Source organism: Xenopus tropicalis, chromosome 8 (genome assembly GCF_000004195.4).
Source record: "Xenopus tropicalis strain Nigerian chromosome 8, UCB_Xtro_10.0, whole genome shotgun sequence".
In the NCBI taxonomy this organism is placed as follows: Eukaryota; Metazoa; Chordata; class Amphibia; order Anura; family Pipidae; genus Xenopus; species Xenopus tropicalis.
The window spans coordinates 4,956,769-4,983,297 of NC_030684.2; the positions used below are offsets into that span (position 1 = coordinate 4,956,769).

Genomic DNA, 26,529 nt, shown 5'->3' on the forward strand with positions numbered 1-26,529 from the left:
CTTCCTTTCAATCTGTGGAAACAGGTATATAAAATGCATTTATATGTATTTTCTGGGAGGTCCGATGTTTTCAGCCCCTTTTCTGCATACCCCCGGCTGAAAGAGTTTTTGTCAAAAAGGTGGGGGGGGGGGGTTTACTTTCCCTTTAACATCCTGTAAAGGTGCCCTATCAGTTTATTGCACGCTATGCAAATAACCGTATATATTTCAAAGAGACTTCACCCCCGTGTGTTGCTCATTTCTGGAACGGGGACAGGGAACTGTCTCTCTTGTGACTGCTCTCAGGGGCGGGAGGGGGAGGGCAAATCTCACATATAAGATGCTCCCAGGCGCCTCCCTCTGTGGCACTTGTCTCCCTCCCGAGAAGGAACCACTCACAGGCGTTACCCTTAAGGTAAGGGGCTTCATAGCCTTAATTACCCCCCCCTGCCCCCCCCCATTAGGCTCATAGTCTACCTGCCTGGGGCCACAGGAACCCCCCCAATAGCTACACAGGCTCATTCTATAGGGATGTATGTGGGGGGGGGGGCTACACTTGCTAACTGCCTACCACTACACTGAGGAGCTTTTGGCGGGGGGGGGGTTACTATACAGCTCTGGGCCCCCCCGTCCCCCCAGGCTGTATTGTTTATATATTTATATAAACCACCGTTTTTTCAACCAGATATTCGTGTTGTTTTTTTATAAATGTTCTAACGAAGATGGAACGTCCCATTATTTAGGGTAATTATGGCCCCCCCCCCTCCCTGAGAACCCATTTTTGGGTTAAAAAAGTTTCTTCTATTCCCCTTTGCTGTTTTGTTTTTACACAGAGTTGAACCCACAAGCGCCGGGCAAAAACCCCCGGAGATATGAGGCTGCCGGTCTGGGCTTGTCTGCCCAACTGTGAGCCTTTTGTTTATATATATATATATATATATATATATACTGTATATATATATATATATTTATATAATATATACACAGATCCGGCACATTCCCCTTCATATAAATAAAAAGTAAAATATATATATATATACCCACAGCTTTGGGATCCCTCATCCAGAAACCAAATATCCAGAAAGCTTGGAATTATGGGAAGCCCATCGCGCCTACAGTCCATTTCAAACAAACCATTTAGGGTCTTTTTTTCAAAAACGATTTTTCTCCATAGTAATAAAACTGTCCCCTGTACGTGATGGGAAACAGCTGCATGATTCCTACGGGGATTATTTATTTTATTTTTTTTTAAATAGGTTTAAGGTTACAGAAAACCCCTTATCCAGAGGAGCCCAGGTCCCAAGCATTCTGGATAACAGATCCCTTACAATATGTATATGTGAATGGGGATCAGTTTCTCATAAAAACCCAGTGTCTGCGGCAGTTTCAAGTGAATAAACAAAACCAGAAAAAAAAATCCCTCACCGCTCAGCACCCGAACCCCTCAGGGACTTCTAATATCCTTATCATTTACAGTAGGGGGTACATTATCCCTTATAATACATGAGTGATACTCAGAGTTCCCTGTATAACTCAGCCTGCAGCCTTGTGCCTTTATATGGGGGGCACAGAACCCCTCAGTGACTGCTAATATCCTTATCATTTACAGTAGGGGGTACATTATCCCTTATAATACATGAGTGATACTCAGAGTTCCCTGTATAACTCAGCCTGCAGCCTTGTGCCTTTATATGGGGGGCACAGAACCCCTCAGTGACTGCTAATATCCTTATCATTTACAGTAGGGGGTACATTATCCCTTATAATACATGAGTGATACTCAGAGTTCCCTGTATAACTCAGCCTGCAGCCTTGTGCCTTTATATGGGGGGCACAGAACCCCTCAGTGACTGCTAATATCCTTATCATTTACAGTAGGGGGTACATTATCCCTTATAATACATGAGTGATACTCAGAGTTCCCTGTATAACTCAGCCTGCAGCCTTGTGCCTTTATATGGGGGGCACAGAACCCCTCAGTGACTGCTAATATCCTTATCATTTACAGTAGGGGGTACATTATCCCTTATAATACATGAGTGATACTCAGAGTTCCCTGTATAACTCAGCCTGCAGCCTTGTGCCTTTATATGGGGGGCACAGAACCCCTCAGTGACTGCTAATATCCTTATCATTTACAGTAGGGGGTACATTATCCCTTATAATACATGAGTGATACTCAGAGTTCCCTGTATAACTCAGCCTGCAGCCTTGTGCCTTTATATGGGGGGCACAGAACCCCTCAGTGACTGCTAATATCCTTATCATTTACACTAGGGGGTACATTATCCCTTATAATACATGAGTGATACTCAGAGTTCCCTGTATAACTCAGCCTGCAGCCTTGTGCCTTTATATGGGGGGGCACAGAACCCCTCAGTGACTGCTAATATCCTTATCATTTACAGTAGGGGGTACATTATCCCTTATAATACATGAGTGATACTCAGAGTTCCCTGTATAACTCAGCCTGCAGCCTTGTGCCTTTATATGGGCACAGAACCCCTCAGTGACTGCTAATATCCTTATCATTTACAGTAGGGGGTACATTATCCCTTATAATACATGAGTGATACTCAGAGTTCCCTGTATAACTCAGCCTGCAGCCTTGTGCCTTTATATGGGCACAGAACCCCTCAGTGACTGCTAATATCCTTATCATTTACAGTAGGGGGTACATTATCCCTTATAATACATGAGTGATACTCAGAGTTCCCTGTATAACTCAGCCTGCAGCCTTGTGCCTTTATATGGGCACAGAACCCCTCAGTGACTGCTAATATCCTTATCATTTACAGTAGGGGGTACATTATCCCTTATAATACATGAGTGATACTCAGAGTTCCCTGTATAACTCAGCCTGCAGCCTTGTGCCTTTATATGGGGGGCACAGAACCCCTCAGTGACTGCTAATATCCTTATCATTTACAGTAGGGGGTACATTATCCCTTATAATACATGAGTGATACTCAGAGTTCCCTGTATAACTCAGCCGGCAGCCAGGTGATATTGTTTAGTTTGTATAACAATATCACATAAGGATAAGATGAGTAAATAAAATGAAACAAAGGAAGAAAAGAGTTACTCATAATGTTTTTAGCTGAATATATAAAGGCGCAGCTGTACCCCAGATCCAGCCTGGAATGTTAGGGTACGCCCTCTTTATATACACTCCCTATCAATGCCATTGTTGCCCAAGCTGGCAAGCCTGGCAGGCCGGTTGTTGACCTGGGTTTCCCTCTAGAGACGCTAAGTCTATAAAACAGAGAATAGTTGGGGGTCTACTGGACTTGGGTCAAGACCAAGATGACACCCTGAAACAATCAGCGGCCCCAAAGTGGGTTGCAATTTGCAATTGGTCTTTGTCCTTTAATATTTGTGGTTTTTGAATTATTTAGCTTTTTTGTTCAGCAGCTCTCCAGTTTTGGAATTTGAGCAGCTGCCTGGTTGCTAGGGTCCGAATCACCCTAGCAACCAGGCAGTTGTTCACGAGAGAAGCTGGAATATAAGTAGGAGAAGGTTAAAACAGACAGATAAGTAATACAAGTTAAAGGTGGAAAGAGGCAGAGGCAGAAGGCAAATAATTCAAAAACAATATAAACAGTATCTCGAAACACACAGCGGGATAAATACAGCGCCAATTCCATGTATAATACCCCAGAACCCACAGCAGGATAAATACAGTGCCAATTCCATGTATAATACCCCAGAACCCACAGCGGGATAAATACAGTGCCAATTCCAGGTATAATACCCCAGAACCCACAGCAGGATAAATACAGTGCCAATTCCATGTATAATACCCCAGAACCCACAGCAGGATAAATACAGTGCCAATTCCATGTATAATACCCCAGAACCCACAGCAGGATAAATACAGTGCCAATTCCATGTATAATACCCCAGAACCCACAGCGGGATAAATACAGTGCCAATTCCATGTATAATACCCCAGAACCCACATCAGGATAAATACAGCGCCAATTCCATGTATAATACCCCAGAACCCACAGCAGGATAAATACAGTGCCAATTCCATGTATAATACCCCAGAACCCACAGCAGATAAATACAGTGCCAATTCCATGTATAATACCCCAGAACCCACAGCAGGATAAATACAGTGCCAATTCCATGTATAATACCCCAGAACCCACAGCAGATAAATACAGTGCCAATTCCATGTATAATACCCCAGAACCCACAGCGGGATAAATACAGTGCCAATTCCATGTATAATACCCCCAGAACCCACAGCGGGATAAATACAGTGCCAATTCCATGTATAATACCCCAGAACCCACAGCAGATAAATACAGTGCCAATTCCATGTATAATACCCCAGAACCCACAGCAGATAAATACAGTGCCAATTCCATGTATAATACCCCAGAACCCACAGCAGGATAAATACAGTGCCAATTCCATGTATAATACCCCAGAACCCACACAGGATAAATACAGTGCCAATTCCATGTATAATACCCCAGAACCCACACAGGATAAATACAGTGCCAATTCCATGTATAATACCCCAGAACCCACAGCAGATAAATACAGTGCCAATTCCATGTATAATACCCCAGAACCCACAGCAGGATAAATACAGTGCCAATTCCATGTATAATACCCCAGAACCCACACAGGATAAATACAGTGCCAATTCCATGTATAATACCCCAGAACTCACAGCAGGATAAATACAGTGCCAATTCCATGTATAATACCCCAGAACCCACAGCAGGATAAATACAGTGCCAATTCCATGTATAATACCCCAGAACCCACAGCAGATAAATACAGTGCCAATTCCATGTATAATACCCCAGAACCCACAGCAGATAAATACAGTGCCAATTCCATGTATAATACCCCAGAACCCACAGCAGGATAAATACAGTGCCAATTCCATGTATAATACCCCAGAACCCACAGCAGGATAAATACAGTGCCAATTCCATTTATAATACCCCAGAACCCACAGCGGGATAAATACAGTGCCAATTCCATGTATAATACCCCCAGAACCCACAGCGGGATAAATACAGTGCCAATTCCATGTATAATACCCCAGAACCCACAGCAGATAAATACAGTGCCAATTCCATGTATAATACCCCAGAACCCACAGCGGGATAAATACAGTGCCAATTCCATGTATAATACCCCAGAACCCACAGCGGGATAAATACAGTGCCAATTCCATGTATAATACCCCAGAACCCACAGCGGGATAAATACAGTGCCAATTCCATGTATAATACCCCAGAACCCACAGCAGGATAAATACAGTGCCAATTCCATGTATAATACCCCAGAACCCACAGCAGGATAAATACAGTGCCAATTCCATGTATAATACCCCAGAACCCACAGCGGGATAAATACAGTGCCAATTCCATGTATAATACCCCAGAACCCACAGCAGTATAAATACAGTGCCAATTCCAGGTATAATACCCCAGAACCCACAGCAGGATAAATACAGTGCCAATTCCATGTATAATACCCCGGAACCCACAGCAGTATAAATACAGTGCCAATTCCCTTTATATCTATGAAGATTCTTATTCATCCAGGTCATGATATACAGTATCTAGTAGAATTAAGTCTAAAACAACCGAGTTTTTTTATTGAAAACGTTTCAGCACTCCTCTGAGTGGCTTTTTCAGTTCAAATGACAGTTAGGGAAACCCTTGAGGGTAGTACAGTCACAGGCATCCAATCATAATGGTTCCATTGAACTTACTCAGTTAGGTGTTGGCTGAAACTGACAGGGGTAAGAAGCTATGATCCAGCCACAATGGTACCATGATTCTCTTTGATGCAAGTGTTAATCCTTCAAAGTACATGGCTGGATGTGTATACTGTTGTGAAACCTTCAGGGTAAGGATGTCAAAACAGCATTGTATGTTGATGAAAAGCCTGCTGTACCACTTGTCATCAATATACAATGCCGCTTTGACTTCCTTTCCCCCCTGCGGTTTCACAACAGTTCACACAGTGAAACAGTGAAAAGTTTCAAGAAAAACTCAGAAAAGTCCAGTTGTTTTAGACTTAATTCTACTAGATAATTCAATGTATAATACCCCAGAACCCACACAGGATAAATACAGTGCCAATTCCATGTATAATACCCCAGAACCCACAGCGGGATAAATACAGTGCCAATTCCATGTATAATACCCCCAGAACCCACAGCAGGATAAATACAGTGCCAATTCCATGTATAATACCCCAGAACCCACAGCAGGATAAATACAGTGCCAATTCCATGTATAATACCCCAGAACCCACAGCAGGATAAATACAGGGCCAATTCCATGTATAATACCCCAGAACCCACAGCAGGATAAATACAGTGCCAATTCCATGTGTAATACCCCAGAACCCACAGCAGGATAAATACAGTGCCAATTCCATGTATAATACCCCAGAACCCACAGCAGGATAAATACAGTGCCAATTCCATGTATAATACCCCAGAACCCACAGCAGATAAATACAGTGCCAATTCCATGTATAATACCCCAGAACCCACAGCAGGATAAATACAGGGCCAATTCCATGTATAATACCCCAGAACCCACAGCAGGATAAATACAGTGCCAATTCCATGTATAATACCCCAGAACCCACAGCAGGATAAATACAGTGCCAATTCCATGTATAATACCCCAGAACCCACAGCAGGATAAATACAGTGCCAATTCCATGTATAATACCCCCAGAACCCACAGCGGGATAAATACAGTGCCAATTCCATGTATAATACCCCAGAACCCACAGCAGATAAATACAGTGCCAATTCCATGTATAATACCCCAGAACCCACAGCAGGATAAATACAGGGCCAATTCCATGTATAATACCCCAGAACCCACAGCAGGATAAATACAGTGCCAATTCCATGTATAATACCCCAGAACCCACAGCAGGATAAATACAGTGCCAATTCCATGTATAATACCCCAGAAACCCACAGCGGGATAAATACAGTGCCAATTCCATGTATAATACCCCAGAACCCACAGCAGGATAAATACAGTGCCAATTCCATGTATAATACCCCCAGAACCCACAGCAGAATAAATACAGTGCCAATTCCATGTGTAATACCCCAGAACCCACAGCAGGATAAATACAGTGCCAATTCCATGTGTAATACCCCAGAACCCACAGCAGGATAAATACAGTGCCAATTCCATGTATAATACCCCAGAACCCACAGCGGGATAAATACAGTGCCAATTCCATTTATAATACCCCAGAACCCACAGCAGATAAATACAGTGCCAATTCCATGTATAATACCCCAGAACCCACAGCGGGATAAATACAGTGCCAATTCCATGTATAATACCCCAGAACACACAGCGGGATAAATACAGTGCCAATTCCATTTATAATACCCCAGAACCACAGCAGATAAATACAGTGCCAATTCCATGTATAATACCCCAGAACCCACAGCGGATAATACAGTGCCAATTCCATGTATAATACCCCAGAACACACAGCAGGATAAATATAGTGCCAATTCCATGTATAATACCCCAGAACCCACAGCAGGATAAATACAGTGCCAATTCCATGTGTAATACCCCAGAACCCACAGCAGATAAATACAGTGCCAATTCCATGTGTAATACCCCAGAACCCACAGCAGGATAAATACAGTGCCAATTCCATGTATAATACCCCAGAACTCACAGCAGTATAAATACAGTGCCAATTCCATGTATAATACCCCAGAACCAACAGCGGGATAAATACAGTGCCAATTCCCTGTATAATACCCCAGAACCCATAGCGGGATAAATACAGTGCCAATTCCATGTATAATACCCCAGAACCCACAGCAGGATAAATACAGTGCCAATTCCATGTATAATACCCCAGAACTCACAGCAGGATAAATACAGTGCTAATTCCATGTATAATACCCCAGAACCCACAGCAGGATAAATACAGTGCCAATTCCATGTATAATACCCCAGAACCCACAGCGGGATAAATACAGTGCCAATTCCATGTATAATACCCCAGAACCCACAGCAGGATAAATACAGTGCCAATTCCATGTATAATACCCCAGAACCCACAGCAGGATAAATACAGTGCCAATTCCATGTATAATACCCCAGAACTCACAGCAGATAAATACAGTGCCAATTCCATGTATAATACCCCAGAACCCACAGCGAGATAAATACAGTGCCAATTCCATGTATAATACCCCAGAACCTACAGCAGGATAAATACAGTGCCAATTCCATGTATAATACCCCAGAACCCACAGCGGGATAAATACAGTGCCAATTCCATGTATAATACCCCAGAACCCACAGCAGGATAAATACAGTGCCAATTCCGTGTATAATACCCCAGAACCCACAGCAGTATAAATACAGTGCCAATTCCCTTTATATCTATGAAGATTCTTATTCATCCAGGTCATGATATACAGTATCTAGTAGAATTAAGTCTAAAACAACCGAGTTTTTTATTGAAAACGTTTCACCACTCCTCCAAGTGGCTTTTTCAGTTCAAATGACGGTTAGGGAAACCCTTGAGGGTAGTACAGTCACAGGCATCCAATCATAATGGTTCCATTGAACTTACTCAGTTAGGTGTTGGCTGAAACTGACAGGGGTAAGAAGCTATGATCCAGCCACAATGGTACCATGATTCTCTTTGATGCAAGTGTTAATCCTTCAAAGTACATGGCTGGATGTGTATACTGTTGTGAAACCTTCAGGGTAAGGATGTCAAAACAGCATTGCATGTTGATGAAAAGCCTGCTGTACCACTTGTCATCAATATACAATGCCGCTTTGACTTCCTTTCCCCCCTGCGGTTTCACAACAGTTCACACAGTGAAACAGTGAAAAGTTTCAAGAAAAACTCAGAAAAGTCCAGTTGTTTTAGACTTAATTCTACTAGATAATTCAATGTATAATACCCCAGAACCCACAGCGTGATAAATACAGTGCCAATTCCATGTATAATACCCCAGAACCCACAGCAGGATAAATACAGTGCCAATTCCATGTATAATACCCCAGAACCCACAGCAGGATAAATACAGTGCCAATTCCATGTATAATACCCCAGAACCCACAGCAGGATAAATACAGTGCCAATTCCATGTATAATACCCCAGAACCCACAGCAGGATAAATACAGTGCCAATTCCATGTATAATACCCCAGAACCCACAGCAGATAAATACAGTGCCAATTCCATGTATAATACCCCAGAACCCACAGCAGATAAATACAGTGCCAATTCCATGTATAATACCCCAGAACCCACAGCAGGATAAATACAGCGCCAATTCCATGTATAATACCCCAGAACCCACAGCAGGATAAATACAGCGCCAATTCCATGTATAATACCCCAGAACCCACAGCGGGATAAATACAGTGCCAATTCCATGTATAATACCCCAGAACCCACAGCAGGATAAATACAGTGCCAATTCCATGTATAATACCCCAGAACCCACAGCGGGATAAATACAGTGCCAATTCCATGTATAATACCCCAGAACCCACACAGGATAAATACAGTGCCAATTCCATGTGTAATACCCCAGAACCCACAGCAGGATAAATACAGTGCCAATTCCATGTATAATACCCCAGAACCCACAGCGGGATAAATACAGTGCCAATTCCATGTATAATACCCCAGAACCCACACAGGATAAATACAGTGCCAATTCCATGTATAATACCCCAGAACCCACACCAGGATAAATACAGTGCCAATTCCATGTATAATACCCCAGAACCCACAGCAGGATAAATACAGTGCCAATTCCATGTATAATACCCCAGAACCCACACCAGGATAAATACAGTGCCAATTCCATGTATAATACCCCAGAACCCACAGCGGGATAAATACAGTGCCAATTCCATGTATAATACCCCAGAACACCCAGCAGGATAAATATAGTGCCAATTCCATGTATAATACCCCAGAACACCCAGCAGGATAAATACAGTGCCAATTCCATGTATAATACCCCAGAACCCACAGCGGGATAAATACAGTGCCAATTCCATGTATAATACCCCAGAACCCACAGCAGGATAAATACAGTGCCAATTCCATGTATAATACCCCAGAACCCACAGCAGGATAAATACAGTGCTAATTCCATGTATAATACCCCAGAACCCACAGCAGGATAAATACAGTGCCAATTCCATGTATAATACCCCAGAACCCACAGCAGGATAAATACAGTGCCAATTCCATGTATAATACCCCAGAACCCACAGCAGATAAATACAGTGCCAATTCCATGTATAATACCCCAGAACCCACACAGGATAAATACAGTGCCAATTCCATGTATAATACCCCAGAACCCACACAGGATAAATACAGTGCCAATTCCATGTATAATACCCCAGAACCCACAGCAGGATAAATACAGTGCCAATTCCATGTTTAATACCCCGGAACCCACAGCAGGATAAATACAGTGCCAATTCCATGTATAATACCCCGGAACCCACAGCAGTATAAATACAGTGCCAATTCTCTTTATATCTATGAAGATTCTTATTCATCCAGGTCATGATATACAGTATCTAGTAGAATTAAGTCTAAAACAACCGAGTTTTTTTATTGAAAACGTTTCACCACTCCTCCAAGTGGCTTTTTCAGTTCAAATGACGGTTAGGGAAACCCTTGAGGGTAGTACAGTCACAGGCATCCAAACATAATGGTTCCATTGAACTTACTCAGTTAGGTGTTGGCTGAAACTGACAGGGATAAGAAGCTATGATCCAGCCACAATGGTACCATGATTCTCTTTGATGCAAGTGTTAATCCTTCAAAGTACATGGCTGGATGTGTATACTGTTGTGAAACCTTCAGGATAAGGATGTCAAAACAGCATTGTATGTTGATGAAAAGCCTGCTGTACCACTTGTCATCAATATACAATGCCGCTTTGACTTCCTTTCCCCCCTGCGGTTTCACAACAGTTCACACAGTGAAAAGTTTAAAGAAAAACTCAAAAAAGTCCAGTTGTTTTAGACTTAATTCTACTAGATAATTCCATGTATAATACCCCAGAACCCACACAGGATAAATACAGTGCCAATTCCATGTATAATACCCCAGAACCCACACAGGATAAATACAGTGCCAATTCCATGTATAATACCCCAGAACCCACAGCAGGATAAATACAGTGCCAATTCCATGTATAATACCCCAGAACCCACAGCGGGATAAATACAGTGCCAATTCCATGTATAATACCCCAGAACCCACAGCAGGATAAATACAGTGCCAATTCCATGTATAATACCCCAGAACCCACAGCAGGATAAATACAGTGCCAATTCCATGTATAATACCCCAGAACCCACACAGGATAAATACAGCGCCAATTCCATGTATAATACCCCAGAACCCACAGCAGGATAAATACAGTGCCAATTCCATGTATAATACCCCAGAACCCACAGCAGGATAAATACAGTGCCAATTCCATGTATAATACCCCAGAACCCACAGCAGGATAAATACAGTGCCAATTCCATGTATAATACCCCAGAACCCACAGCAGATAAATACAGTGCCAATTCCATGTATAATACCCCAGAACCCACAGCAGATAAATACAGTGCCAATTCCATGTATAATACCCCAGAACCCACAGCAGATAAATACAGTGCCAATTCCATGTATAATACCCCAGAACCCACACAGGATAAATACAGTGCCAATTCCATGTATAATACCCCAGAACCCACACAGGATAAATACAGTGCCAATTCCATGTATAATACCCCAGAACCCACACAGGATAAATACAGTGCCAATTCCATGTATAATACCCCAGAACCCACAGCAGGATAAATACAGTGCCAATTCCATGTATAATACCCCAGAACCCACAGCAGATAAATACAGTGCCAATTCCATGTATAATACCCCAGAACCCACAGCAGGATAAATACAGTGCAAATTCCATGTATAATACCCCAGAACCCACACAGGATAAATACAGTGCCAATTCCATGTATAATACCCCAGAACCCACAGCGGGATAAATACAGTGCCAATTCCATGTATAATACCCCAGAACCCACAGCAGGATAAATACAGTGCAAATTCCATGTATAATACCCCAGAACCCACACAGGATAAATACAGTGCAAATTCCATGTATAATACCCCAGAACCCACACAGGATAAATACAGTGCCAATTCCATGTATAATACCCCAGAACCCACAGCAGGATAAATACAGTGCCAATTCCATGTATAATACCCCAGAACCCACAGCAGGATAAATACAGTGCCAATTCCATGTATAATACCCCAGAACCCACAGCAGGATAAATACAGTGCAAATTCCATGTATAATACCCCAGAACCCACACAGGATAAATACAGTGCAAATTCCATGTATAATACCCCAGAACCCACACAGGATAAATACAGTGCCAATTCCATGTATAATACCCCAGAACCCACACAGGATAAATACAGTGCCAATTCTATGTATAATACCCCAGAACCCACAGCAGGATAAATACAGTGCCAATTCCATGTATAATACCCCCAGAACCCACAGCAGGATAAATACAGTGCCAATTCCATGTATAATACCCCAGAACCCACACAGGATAAATACAGTGCCAATTCCATGTGTAATACCCCAGAACCCACACAGGATAAATACAGTGCCAATTCTATGTATAATACCCCAGAACCCACAGCAGGATAAATACAGTGCCAATTCCATGTATAATACCCCAGAACCCACAGGGGGATAAATACAGTGCCAATTCCATTTATAATACCCCAGAACCCACACAGGATAAATACAGTGCCAATTCCATGTATAATACCCCAGAACCCACAGCGGGATAAATACAGTGCCAATTCCATTTATAATACCCCAGAACCCACACAGGATAAATACAGTGCCAATTCCATGTATAATACCCCAGAACCCACAGCGGGATAAATACAGTGCCAATACCATGTATAATACCCCAGAACCCACAGCAGGATAAATACAGTGCCAATTCCATGTATAATACCCCAGAACCCACAGCGGGATAAATACAGTGCCAATTCCATGTATAATACCCCAGAACCCACACAGGAAAAATACAGTGCCAATTCCATGTATAATACCCCAGAACCCACAGCAGGATAAATACAGTGCCAATTCCATGTATAATACCCCAGAACCCACAGCGGGATAAATACAGTGCCAATACCATGTATAATACCCCAGAACCCACACAGGATAAATACAGTGCCAATTCCATGTATAATACCCCACAACACACAGCAGGATAAATACAGTGCCAATTCCATGTATAATAACCCAGAACCCACAGCGGGATAAATACAGTGCCAATTCCATGTATAATACTCCAGAACCCACAGCGGGATAAATACAGTGCCAATTCCATGTATAATACCCCAAAACCCACACAGGATAAATACAGTGCCAATTCCATGTATAATACCCCAGAACCCACAGCAGGATAAATACAGTGCCAATTCTATGTATAATACCCCAGAACCCACAGCGGGATAAATACAGTGCCAATTCCATGTATAATACCCCAGAACCCACAGCAGGATAAATACAGTGCCAATTCCATGTATAATACCCCAGAACCCACAGCGGGATAAATACAGTGCCAATTCCATGTATAATACCCCAGAACCCGCAGCAGGATAAATACAGTGCCAATTCCATGTATAATACCCCAGAACCCACAGCAGGATAAATACAGTGCCAATTCCATGTATAATACCCCAGAACCCGCAGCAGAATAAATACAGTGCCAATTCCATGTATAATACCCCAGAACCCACAGCAGGATAAATACAGTGCCAATTCCATGTATAATACCCCAGAACCCACAGCGGGATATATACAGTGCCAGTTCCATGTATAATACCCCAGAACCCACAGCGGGATAAATACAGTGCCAATTCCATGTATAATACCCCAGAACCCACAGCGGGATAAATACAGTGCCAATTCTATGTATAATAACCCAGAACCCACAGCGGGATAAATACAGTGCCAATTCCATGTATAATACTCCAGAACCCACAGCGGGATAAATATAGGGCCAATTCCATGTATAATACCCCAGAACCCACAGCGGGATAAATACAGGGCCAATTCCATGTATAATACCCCAAAACCCACAGCAGGATAAATACAGTGCCAATTCCATGTATAATACCCCAGAACCCACAGCAGGATAAATACAGTGCCAATTCCATGTATAATACCCCAGAACCCACAGCGGGATAAATACAGTGCCAATTCCATGTATAATACCCCAGAACCCACACAGGATAAATACAGTGCCAATTCCATGTATAATACCCCAGAACCCACACAGGAAAAATACAGTGCCAATTCCATGTATAATACCCCAGAACCCACAGCAGGATAAATACAGTGCCAATTCCATGTATAATACCCCAGAACCCACAGCGGGATAAATACAGTGCCAATTCCATGTATAATACCCCAGAACCCACAGCAGGATAAATACAGTGCCAATTCCATGTATAATACCCCAGAACCCCACTCAGGATAAATACAGTGCCAATTCCATGTATAATACCCCAGAACCCACAGCAGAATAAATACAGTGCCAATTCTATGTATAATACCCCAGAACCCACAGCGGGATAAATACAGTGCCAATTCCATGTATAATACCCCAGAACCCACACAGGATAAATACAGTGCCAATTCCATGTATAATACCCCACAACCCACACAGGATAAATACAGTGCCAATTCCATGTATAATACCCCAGAACCCACAGCGGGATAAAAACAGTGCCAATTCCATGTATAATACCCCAGAACCGCAGCAGGATAAATACAGTGCCAATTCCATGTATAATACCCCAGAACCCACAGCAGGATAAATACAGTGCCAATTCCATGTATAATACCCCAGAACCCACACAGGATAAATACAGTGCCAATCCCATATATAATACCCCAGAACCCACAGCAGATAAATACAGTGCCAATTCCATGTATAATACCCCAGAACCCACAGCGGGATATATACAGTGCCAATTCCATGTATAATACCCCAGAACCCACAGCGGGATAAATACAGTGCCAATTCCATGTATAATACCCCAGAACCCACACAGGATAAATACAGTGCCAATTCCATGTATAATACCCCACAACCCACACAGGATAAATACAGTGCCAATTCCATGTATAATACCCCAGAACCCACAGCGGGATAAATACAGTGCCAATTCCATGTATAATACCCCAGAAACCGCAGCAGGATAAATACAGCGCCAATTCCATGTATAATACCCCAGAACCCACAGCAGGATAAATACAGTGCCAATTCCATGTATAATACCCCAGAACCCACAGCAGGATAAATACAGTGCCAATTCCATGTATAATACCCCAGAACCCACTCAGGATAAATACAGTGCCAATTCCATGTATAATACCCCAGAACCCACAGCAGAATAAATACAGTGCCAATTCTATGTATAATACCCCAGAACCCACAGCGGGATAAATACAGTGCCAATTCCATGTATAATACCCCAGAACCCACACAGGATAAATACAGTGCCAATTCCATGTATAATACCCCACAACCCACACAGGATAAATACAGTGCCAATTCCATGTATAATACCCCAGAACCCACAGCGGGATAAATACAGTGCCAATTCCATGTATAATACCCAGAACCCACAGCAGGATAAATACAGTGCCAATTCCATGTATAATACCCCAGAACCCACACAGGATAAATACAGTGCCAATCCCATATATAATACCCCAGAACCCACAGCAGATAAATACAGTGCCAATTCCATGTATAATACCCCAGAACCCACAGCGGGATATATACAGTGCCAATTCCATGTATAATACCCCAGAACCCACAGCGGGATAAATACAGTGCCAATTCCATGTATAATACCCCAGAACCCACACAGGATAAATACAGTGCCAATTCCATGTATAATACCCCACAACCCACACAGGATAAATACAGTGCCAATTCCATGTATAATACCCCAGAACCCACAGCGGGATAAATACAGTGCCAATTCCATGTATAATACCCCAGAAACCGCAGCAGGATAAATACAGCGCCAATTCCATGTATAATACCCCAGAACCCACAGCAGGATAAATACAGTGCCAATTCCATGTATAATACCCCAGAACCCACAGCAGGATAAATACAGTGCCAATTCCATGTATAATACCCCAGAACCCACAGCAGGATAAATACAGTGCCAATTCCATGTATAATACCCCAGAACCCACACAGGATAAATACAGTGCCAATCCCATATATAATACCCCAGAACCCACAGCAGATAAATACAGTGCCAATTCCATGTATAATACCCCAGAACCCACAGCGGGATATATACAGTGCCAATTCCATGTATAATACCCCAGAACCCACAGCGGGATAAATACAGTGCCAATTCCATGTATAATACCCCAGAACCCACAGCGGGATAAATACAGTGCCAATTCCATGTATAATACTCCAGGACGCACAGCAGGATAAATACAGTGCCAATTCCATGTATAATACCCCAGAACCCACACAGGATAAATACAGTGCCAATTCCATGTATAATACTCCAGGACCCACAGCAGGATAAATACAGTGCCAACTCCATGTATAATACCCCAGAACCCACAGCAGATAAATACAGCGCCAATTCCATGTATAATACCCCAGAACCCACAGCAGGATAAATACAGTGCTAATTCCATGTATAATACCCCAGAACCCACAGCAGATAAATACAGTGCCAATTCCATGTATAATACCCCAGAACCCACAGCAGATAAATACAGTGCCAATTCCATGTATAATACCCCAGAACCCACAGCAGGATAAATACAGCGCCAATTCCATGTATAATACCCCAGAACCCACAGCAGGATAAATACAGTGCCAATTCCATGTATAATACCCCAGAACCCACAGCAGATAAATACAGTGCCAATTCCATGTATAATACCCCAGAACCCACAGCGGGATAAATACAGTGCCAATTCCATGTATAATACTCCAGGACGCACAGCAGGATAAATACAGTGCCAATTCCATGTATAATACCCCAGAACCCACACAGGATAAATACAGTGCCAATTCCATGTATAATACTCCAGGACCCACAGCAGGATAAATACAGTGCCAACTCCATGTATAATACCCCAGAACCCACAGCAGATAAATACAGCGCCAATTCCATGTATAATACCCCAGAACCCACAGCAGGATAAATACAGTGCTAATTCCATGTATAATACCCCAGAACCCACAGCAGATAAATACAGTGCCAATTCCATGTATAATACCCCAGAACCCACAGCAGATAAATACAGTGCCAATTCCATGTATAATACCCCAGAACCCACAGCAGGATAAATACAGCGCCAATTCCATGTATAATACCCCAGAACCCACAGCAGGATAAATACAGTGCCAATTCCATGTATAATACCCCAGAACCCACAGCAGATAAATACAGTGCCAATTCCATGTATAATACCCCAGAACCCACAGCAGATAAATACAGTGCCAATTCCATGTATAATACCCCAGAACCCACAGCAGATAAATACAGTGCCAATTCCATGTATAATACCCCAGAACCCACAGCAGGATAAATACAGCGCCAATTCCATGTATAATACCCCAGAACCCACAGCAGGATAAATACAGTGCCAATTCCATGTATAATACCCCAGAACCCACAGCAGATAAATACAGTGCCAATTCCATGTATAATACCCCAGAACCCACAGCAGGATAAATACAGCGCCAATTCCATGTATAATACCCCAGAACCCACAGCGGGATAAATACAGTGCCAATTCCATGTATAATACCCCAGAACCCACAGCAGGATAAATACAGTGCAAATTCCATGTATAATACCCCAGAACCCACACAGGATAAATACAGTGCCAATTCCATGTATAATACCCCAGAACCCACAGCGGGATAAATACAGTGCCAATTCCATGTATAATACCCCAGAACCCACAGCAGGATAAATACAGTGCAAATTCCATGTATAATACCCCAGAACCCACACAGGATAAATACAGTGCAAATTCCATGTATAATACCCCAGAACCCACACAGGATAAATACAGTGCCAATTCCATGTATAATACCCCAGAACCCACAGCAGGATAAATACAGTGCCAATTCCATGTATAATACCCCAGAACCCACAGCAGGATAAATACAGTGCCAATTCCATGTATAATACCCCAGAACCCACAGCAGGATAAATACAGTGCAAATTCCATGTATAATACCCCAGAACCCACACAGGATAAATACAGTGCAAATTCCATGTATAATACCCCAGAACCCACACAGGATAAATACAGTGCCAATTCCATGTATAATACCCCAGAACCCACACAGGATAAATACAGTGCCAATTCTATGTATAATACCCCAGAACCCACAGCAGGATAAATACAGTGCCAATTCCATGTATAATACCCCAGAACCCACAGCAGGATAAATACAGTGCCAATTCCATGTATAATACCCCAGAACCCACACAGGATAAATACAGTGCCAATTCCATGTGTAATACCCCAGAACCCACACAGGATAAATACAGTGCCAATTCTATGTATAATACCCCAGAACCCACAGCAGGATAAATACAGTGCCAATTCCATGTATAATACCCCAGAACCCACAGCGGGATAAATACAGTGCCAATTCCATTTATAATACCCCAGAACCCACACAGGATAAATACAGTGCCAATTACATGTATAATACCCCAGAACCCACAGCGGGATAAATACAGTGCCAATACCATGTATAATACCCCAGAACCCACACAGGATAAATACAGTGCCAATTCCATGTATAATACCCCAGAACCCACAGCGGGATAAATACAGTGCCAATTCCATGTATAATACCCCAGAACCCACACAGGAAAAATACAGTGCCAATTCCATGTATAATACCCCAGAACCCACAGCAGGATAAATACAGTGCCAATTCCATGTATAATACCCCAGAACCCACAGCGGGATAAATACAGTGCCAATACCATGTATAATACCCCAGAACCCACACAGGATAAATACAGTGCCAATTCCATGTATAATACCCCACAACACACAGCAGGATAAATACAGTGCCAATTCCATGTATAATAACCCAGAACCCACAGCGGGATAAATACAGTGCCAATTCCATGTATAATACTCCAGAACCCACAGCGGGATAAATACAGTGCCAATTCCATGTATAATACCCCAAAACCCACACAGGATAAATACAGTGCCAATTCCATGTATAATACCCCAGAACCCACAGCAGGATAAATACAGTGCCAATTCTATGTATAATACCCCAGAACCCACAGCGGGATAAATACAGTGCCAATTCCATGTATAATACCCCAGAACCCACAGCAGGATAAATACAGTGCCAATTCCATGTATAATACCCCAGAACCCACAGCGGGATAAATACAGTGCCAATTCCATGTATAATACCCCAGAACCCGCAGCAGGATAAATACAGTGCCAATTCCATGTATAATACCCCAGAACCCACAGCAGGATAAATACAGTGCCAATTCCATGTATAATACCCCAGAACCCGCAGCAGAATAAATACAGTGCCAATTCCATGTATAATACCCCAGAACCCACAGCAGGATAAATACAGTGCCAATTCCATGTATAATACCCCAGAACCCACAGCGGGATATATACAGTGCCAGTTCCATGTATAATACCCCAGAACCCACAGCGGGATAAATACAGTGCCAATTCCATGTATAATACCCCAGAACCCACAGCGGGATAAATACAGTGCCAATTCTATGTATAATAACCCAGAACCCACAGCGGGATAAATACAGTGCCAATTCCATGTATAATACTCCAGAACCCACAGCGGGATAAATATAGGGCCAATTCCATGTATAATACCCCAGAACCCACAGCGGGATAAATACAGGGCCAATTCCATGTATAATACCCCAAAACCCACAGCAGGATAAATACAGTGCCAATTCCATGTATAATACCCCAGAACCCACAGCAGGATAAATACAGTGCCAATTCCATGTATAATACCCCAGAACCCACAGCGGGATAAATACAGTGCCAATTCCATGTATAATACCCCAGAACCCACACAGGATAAATACAGTGCCAATTCCATGTATAATACCCCAGAACCCACACAGGAAAAATACAGTGCCAATTCCATGTATAATACCCCAGAACCCACAGCAGGATAAATACAGTGCCAATTCCATGTATAATACCCCAGAACCCACAGCGGGATAAATACAGTGCCAATTCCATGTATAATACCCCAGAACCCACAGCAGGATAAATACAGTGCCAATTCCATGTATAATACCCCAGAACCCACTCAGGATAAATACAGTGCCAATTCCATGTATAATACCCCAGAACCCACAGCAGAATAAATACAGTGCCAATTCTATGTATAATACCCCAGAACCCACAGCGGGATAAATACAGTGCCAATTCCATGTATAATACCCCAGAACCCACACAGGATAAATACAGTGCCAATTCCATGTATAATACCCCACAACCCACACAGGATAAATACAGTGCCAATTCCATGTATAATACCCCAGAACCCACAGCGGGATAAATACAGTGCCAATTCCATGTATAATACCCCAGAACCCGCAGCAGGATAAATACAGTGCCAATTCCATGTATAATACCCCAGAACCCACAGCAGGATAAATACAGTGCCAATTCCATGTATAATACCCCAGAACCCACACAGGATAAATACAGTGCCAATCCCATATATAATACCCCAGAACCCACAGCAGATAAATACAGTGCCAATTCCATGTATAATACCCCAGAACCCACAGCGGGATATATACAGTGCCAATTCCATGTATAATACCCCAGAACCCACAGCGGGATAAATACAGTGCCAATTCCATGTATAATACCCCAGAACCCACACAGGATAAATACAGTGCCAATTCCATGTATAATACCCCACAACCCACACAGGATAAATACAGTGCCAATTCCATGTATAATACCCCAGAACCCACAGCGGGATAAATACAGTGCCAATTCCATGTATAATACCCCAGAAACCGCAGCAGGATAAATACAGCGCCAATTCCATGTATAATACCCCAGAACCCACAGCAGGATAAATACAGTGCCAATTCCATGTATAATACCCCAGAACCCACAGCAGGATAAATACAGTGCCAATTCCATGTATAATACCCCAGAACCCACTCAGGATAAATACAGTGCCAATTCCATGTATAATACCCCAGAACCCACAGCAGAATAAATACAGTGCCAATTCTATGTATAATACCCCAGAACCCACAGCGGGATAAATACAGTGCCAATTCCATGTATAATACCCCAGAACCCACACAGGATAAATACAGTGCCAATTCCATGTATAATACCCCACAACCCACACAGGATAAATACAGTGCCAATTCCATGTATAATACCCCAGAACCCACAGCGGGATAAATACAGTGCCAATTCCATGTATAATACCCCAGAACCCACAGCAGGATAAATACAGTGCCAATTCCATGTATAATACCCCAGAACCCACACAGGATAAATACAGTGCCAATCCCATATATAATACCCCAGAACCCACAGCAGATAAATACAGTGCCAATTCCATGTATAATACCCCAGAACCCACAGCGGGATATATACAGTGCCAATTCCATGTATAATACCCCAGAACCCACAGCGGGATAAATACAGTGCCAATTCCATGTATAATACCCCAGAACCCACACAGGATAAATACAGTGCCAATTCCATGTATAATACCCCACAACCCACACAGGATAAATACAGTGCCAATTCCATGTATAATACCCCAGAACCCACAGCGGGATAAATACAGTGCCAATTCCATGTATAATACCCCAGAAACCGCAGCAGGATAAATACAGCGCCAATTCCATGTATAATACCCCAGAACCCACAGCAGGATAAATACAGTGCCAATTCCATGTATAATACCCCAGAACCCACAGCGGGATAAATACAGTGCCAATTCCATGTATAATACCCCAGAACCCACAGCAGGATAAATACAGTGCCAATTCCATGTATAATACCCCAGAACCCACAGCAGGATAAATACAGTGCCAATTCCATGTATAATACCCCAGAACCCACACAGGATAAATACAGTGCCAATCCCATATATAATACCCCAGAACCCACAGCAGATAAATACAGTGCCAATTCCATGTATAATACCCCAGAACCCACAGCGGGATATATACAGTGCCAATTCCATGTATAATACCCCAGAACCCACAGCGGGATAAATACAGTGCCAATTCCATGTATAATACCCCAGAACCCACAGCGGGATAAATACAGTGCCAATTCCATGTATAATACCCCAGAACCCACACAGGATAAATACAGTGCCAATTCCATGTATAATACTCCAGGACCCACAGCAGGATAAATACAGTGCCAACTCCATGTATAATACCCCAGAACCCACAGCAGATAAATACAGCGCCAATTCCATGTATAATACCCCAGAACCCACAGCAGGATAAATACAGTGCTAATTCCATGTATAATACCCCAGAACCCACAGCAGATAAATACAGTGCCAATTCCATGTATAATACCCCAGAACCCACAGCAGATAAATACAGTGCCAATTCCATGTATAATACCCCAGAACCCACAGCAGGATAAATACAGCGCCAATTCCATGTATAATACCCCAGAACCCACAGCAGGATAAATACAGTGCCAATTCCATGTATAATACCCCAGAACCCACAGCAGATAAATACAGTGCCAATTCCATGTATAATACCCCAGAACCCACAGCAGGATAAATACAGCGCCAATTCCATGTATAATACCCCAGAACCCACAGCAGGATAAATACAGTGCCAATTCCATGTATAATACCCCAGAACCCACAGCGGGATAAATACAGTGCCAATTCCATGTATAATACCCCAGAACACACAGCAGGATAAATACAGTGCCAATTCCATGTATAATACCCCAGAACCCACAGCAGATAAATACAGTGCCAATTCCATGTATAATACCCCAGAACCCACAGCAGGATAAATACAGCGCCAATTCCATGTATAATACCCCAGAACCCACAGCAGGATAAATACAGTGCCAATTCCATGTATAATACCCCAGAACCCACAGCAGGATAAATACAGTGCCAATTCCATGTATAATACCCCAGAACCCACATCGGGATAAATACAGTGCCAATTCCATGTATAATACCCCAGAACCCACAGCAGGATAAATACAGTGCCAATTCCATGTATAATACCCCAGAACCCACAGCAGATAAATACAGTGCCAATTCCACGTATAATACCCCAGAACCCACAGCGGGATAAATACAGTGCCAATTCCATGTATAATACCCCAGAACCCACAGCAGGATAAATACAGTGCCAATTCCATGTATAATACCCCAGAACCCACAGCAGGATAAATACAGTGCCAATTCCATGTATAATACCCCAGAACCCACAGCAGATAAATACAGTGCCAATTCTGCCATCACGCAACATTAACCCAAACAAACACCTTTTGAAATTACAAATAAAAGACCAATAAAATCCTGGCGCTGCCCTACGATCATTTCGGAGAAACCTGCCAGCCTCGTCCCCGTGCCCTGTGTAAACGAACACCTGGCAGTATCACAATATTTAATTGCAATCTTGTGATCAGATTTATCTTAATACTGGTTCTGCCTGATTGCTCTATTAGCTCAATTACACAGGCAGGCTGGCACTGACACTCAGCCTTACACTAAATGTCGATTATACTCCTACAGTTTACATGCCTACAGAATCCCATTGAGTATTAGATTCACATTGAATAATGCTCTGAAATCTAATAGCACTGGGGTTTGTTTTACCGTTTTTTGCACGGATTATCTCTATTTTTGGATAAAGGTTTCCAGCTCGCCAAGGCTGCTTGCAGTGGGTGTGCCATCAGTAATCATGGGGCCCCGTACTACTAAACAAGGGCCCCCCAATACTAGCCAACTTAACACCTGGGCCTTCTGGTGGTGGGTCCTACCAACATATACAATGGGCACTGCCCAAATAAGCCAAACTCCACCCTGATCCATCTGGCTAGTCCCAAATTATGCCAAACTCAGCCCCATGCCCAACCCACTCATGGCAAACCCTCTCCCTATTGAGGCTGGTGAATCAAGCTTTTCCACCTTGGGGCACCCCTGGTTGGTTAACGAGGCAGCGTCAGTCATGTGGGGCATGCAGGTTTCACTCAGCAAGACAAACAATGATGTAAACAAGTGATCCGTATAAAGTCAATAGCACCCAATGAGAACTATTATTTGTATCATCAGCCTTCAGGGCATTTTCTAAGGATTCTCTTTTGCTTCTCCCCAGATATGAAACCCTAAGGAGCGGCCGAACACACTATGTGCCATGTAAGAAAGAGTCACTTGTTTGGGGGCATTTGTCTAATCACCTGCTTTATACTGTCGTTTAACTTTTATTGGCCGAGGAGGTATCAGCTGACCAGATTGGGAAGCCCGTCTATTTGTGGAGGCCAAGCACCCAATGATACGATCACACCATTAAAGGGCCAGAGAACCTTTATTATATCTGCATACAAGGATAACAGGGAGGGAAATATCATCCGGATCTTGGGGATTGTCCACCATAAAGAAGTGAAGGAACTCTACTGTTACTTCTGCTGTAATTCCAACACCAATGTGTACCCAACCAGGGCAGGAATTGATATCCATCAGGATCGGTTTGGGTTCCCTTATGGTCTGGCCGATATCATCTGCACAGAACCTCCGGACTGTAGAGCGGAATTTGTGTCGGTTCATTGGTCTCCTTCTGAAGTCGTCCACAATCTCACCAGCTTCAGAATCAGGAACAGGGATCCCGGCCAATTTACTGCCAACTTCACCGTCTGCTTCTCCGCCATGTTTGGGAATTACAGCAACGTCCTGCAGTTCGTCCAGACCATTGAAATGTATAAGATACTGGGCGCCCAAAAAGTCACGGTCTACCTGAACAACTGCAGCCGACAGATGGAGGAGGTCCTTCAGTACTACACCGAGGAAGGGACGATGGAGGTGATCCCCTGGCACATTCAGCGATATCTGAAGGTCTCTCATAATTGGCAATATCCCAACGATGGCACGGAAATTGGTTATTATGGACAATTATCGGCGCTAAATGACTGTTTGTACAGAAACATGTACTCTAGCAAGTTTGTTGTACTCAATGACCAGGATGAAATAATTCTGCCTTTCAAGCACCGGACTTGGGACACCATGATGGAAAGTCTTCAATGGGAAAACCCCAACGTGGGAATCTTCCTCTTTGAGAACCATATCTTCCCCCAAACTGTGGTTTCCGATGGGAATTTTACCAACACATCTACATGGAACGAGGTCCCGGGGTCCAACCTACTGCAGTATATACACCGGGAACCGGACAGACCCAATTACTTCAATGCCCGGAAAATGATCGTGGATCCGAGGGCAGTGATCCAAACATCTGTTCACTCTACCCTGAAACAGTACAAAAACTCTAAGTATGTCCCTCTAGAAACTGCCCTGGTTCATCACTGTAGAGGCCCCCTGCAGCCCCAGCTGCCCAGAGAGGCCTTAATTGAGGATAAAACTATATGGAGCTATAATGGTTCCTTAATTGTGAATGTGAACCGGACGCTTACACAGGTTTTAGAGAAGCTGTAATTAAACACCCGAAACTGCTGACTCTTACCGAGTGTGTGAGTGGTTCCCAAACTGTAAGGCTGCCCCCTTGAGGGGGAACTTGGAACAATGGCAAGGGAAGCTCAGAATGAAAGACATTAGGGTGGGATGTGGGGCAAATGCCTATTTGCTCTCCTAAATATTCTCGGAACTGTGGCTGAATGACCCAATAGTGTACCTGATGGCCATAGTGGAGGTTATATGTCATGCCTGTTGCTTGTAAGGAGGTGTTTTATGTTTTTTTTTTCCATAAAATAACCAATAGGAGGCAGCAGAAACCATTTACATAGGACGTTATTTCTTTACTTAACCAATAGGTGGCAGTATAGGCAGTAAAATAACTAGATGTAGTGACTATGAAGATTTTCATTCATCCAGGTCATGGTATATCTAGTATAAATAAATCTAAAGCAACTGGACTTGTTAAGTAATCACTGAAGACGTTCCACTACTCATCCGAGCAGCTTCTTCCGTTCAACTGACTGGTATGGCTATTGTGATTGGATTAGTGGAAGAGTACATACAGTATGCTGAGGACTTCCCATACCAGTCAGTTGAACTGAAGAAGCTGCTTAAATGAGTAGTAGAACGTCTTCAGTGATTACTTAACAAGTCCAGTTGCTTTAGATTTATTTATACTAGAAATAGATGTAGT

The 26,529-nt window shown here is 42.9% G+C and overlaps 1 protein-coding gene across 1 annotated transcript; it reads left to right on the forward strand.

The window, feature by feature from the left end:
- The first annotated feature begins 320 nt into the window (after positions 1-320).
- Positions 321-25,883, forward strand: LOC100492375 (beta-1,4-galactosyltransferase galt-1). The gene is made up of 2 exons (XM_031892342.1): positions 321-394; positions 24,529-25,883. The coding sequence occupies exon 2, from the start codon at positions 24,561-24,563 to the stop codon at positions 25,854-25,856; it is 1,296 nt and encodes a 431-aa protein (XP_031748202.1). The 5' UTR covers positions 321-394; positions 24,529-24,560; the 3' UTR covers positions 25,857-25,883.
- The last annotated feature ends 646 nt before the right edge of the window (positions 25,884-26,529 follow it).

Coding starts and splice junctions, on each gene's coding strand:
- LOC100492375 (XM_031892342.1), top strand. CDS start 24,561: ATGTGCCATGTAAGAAAGAGTCACTTGTTTGGGGGCATTTGTCTAATC.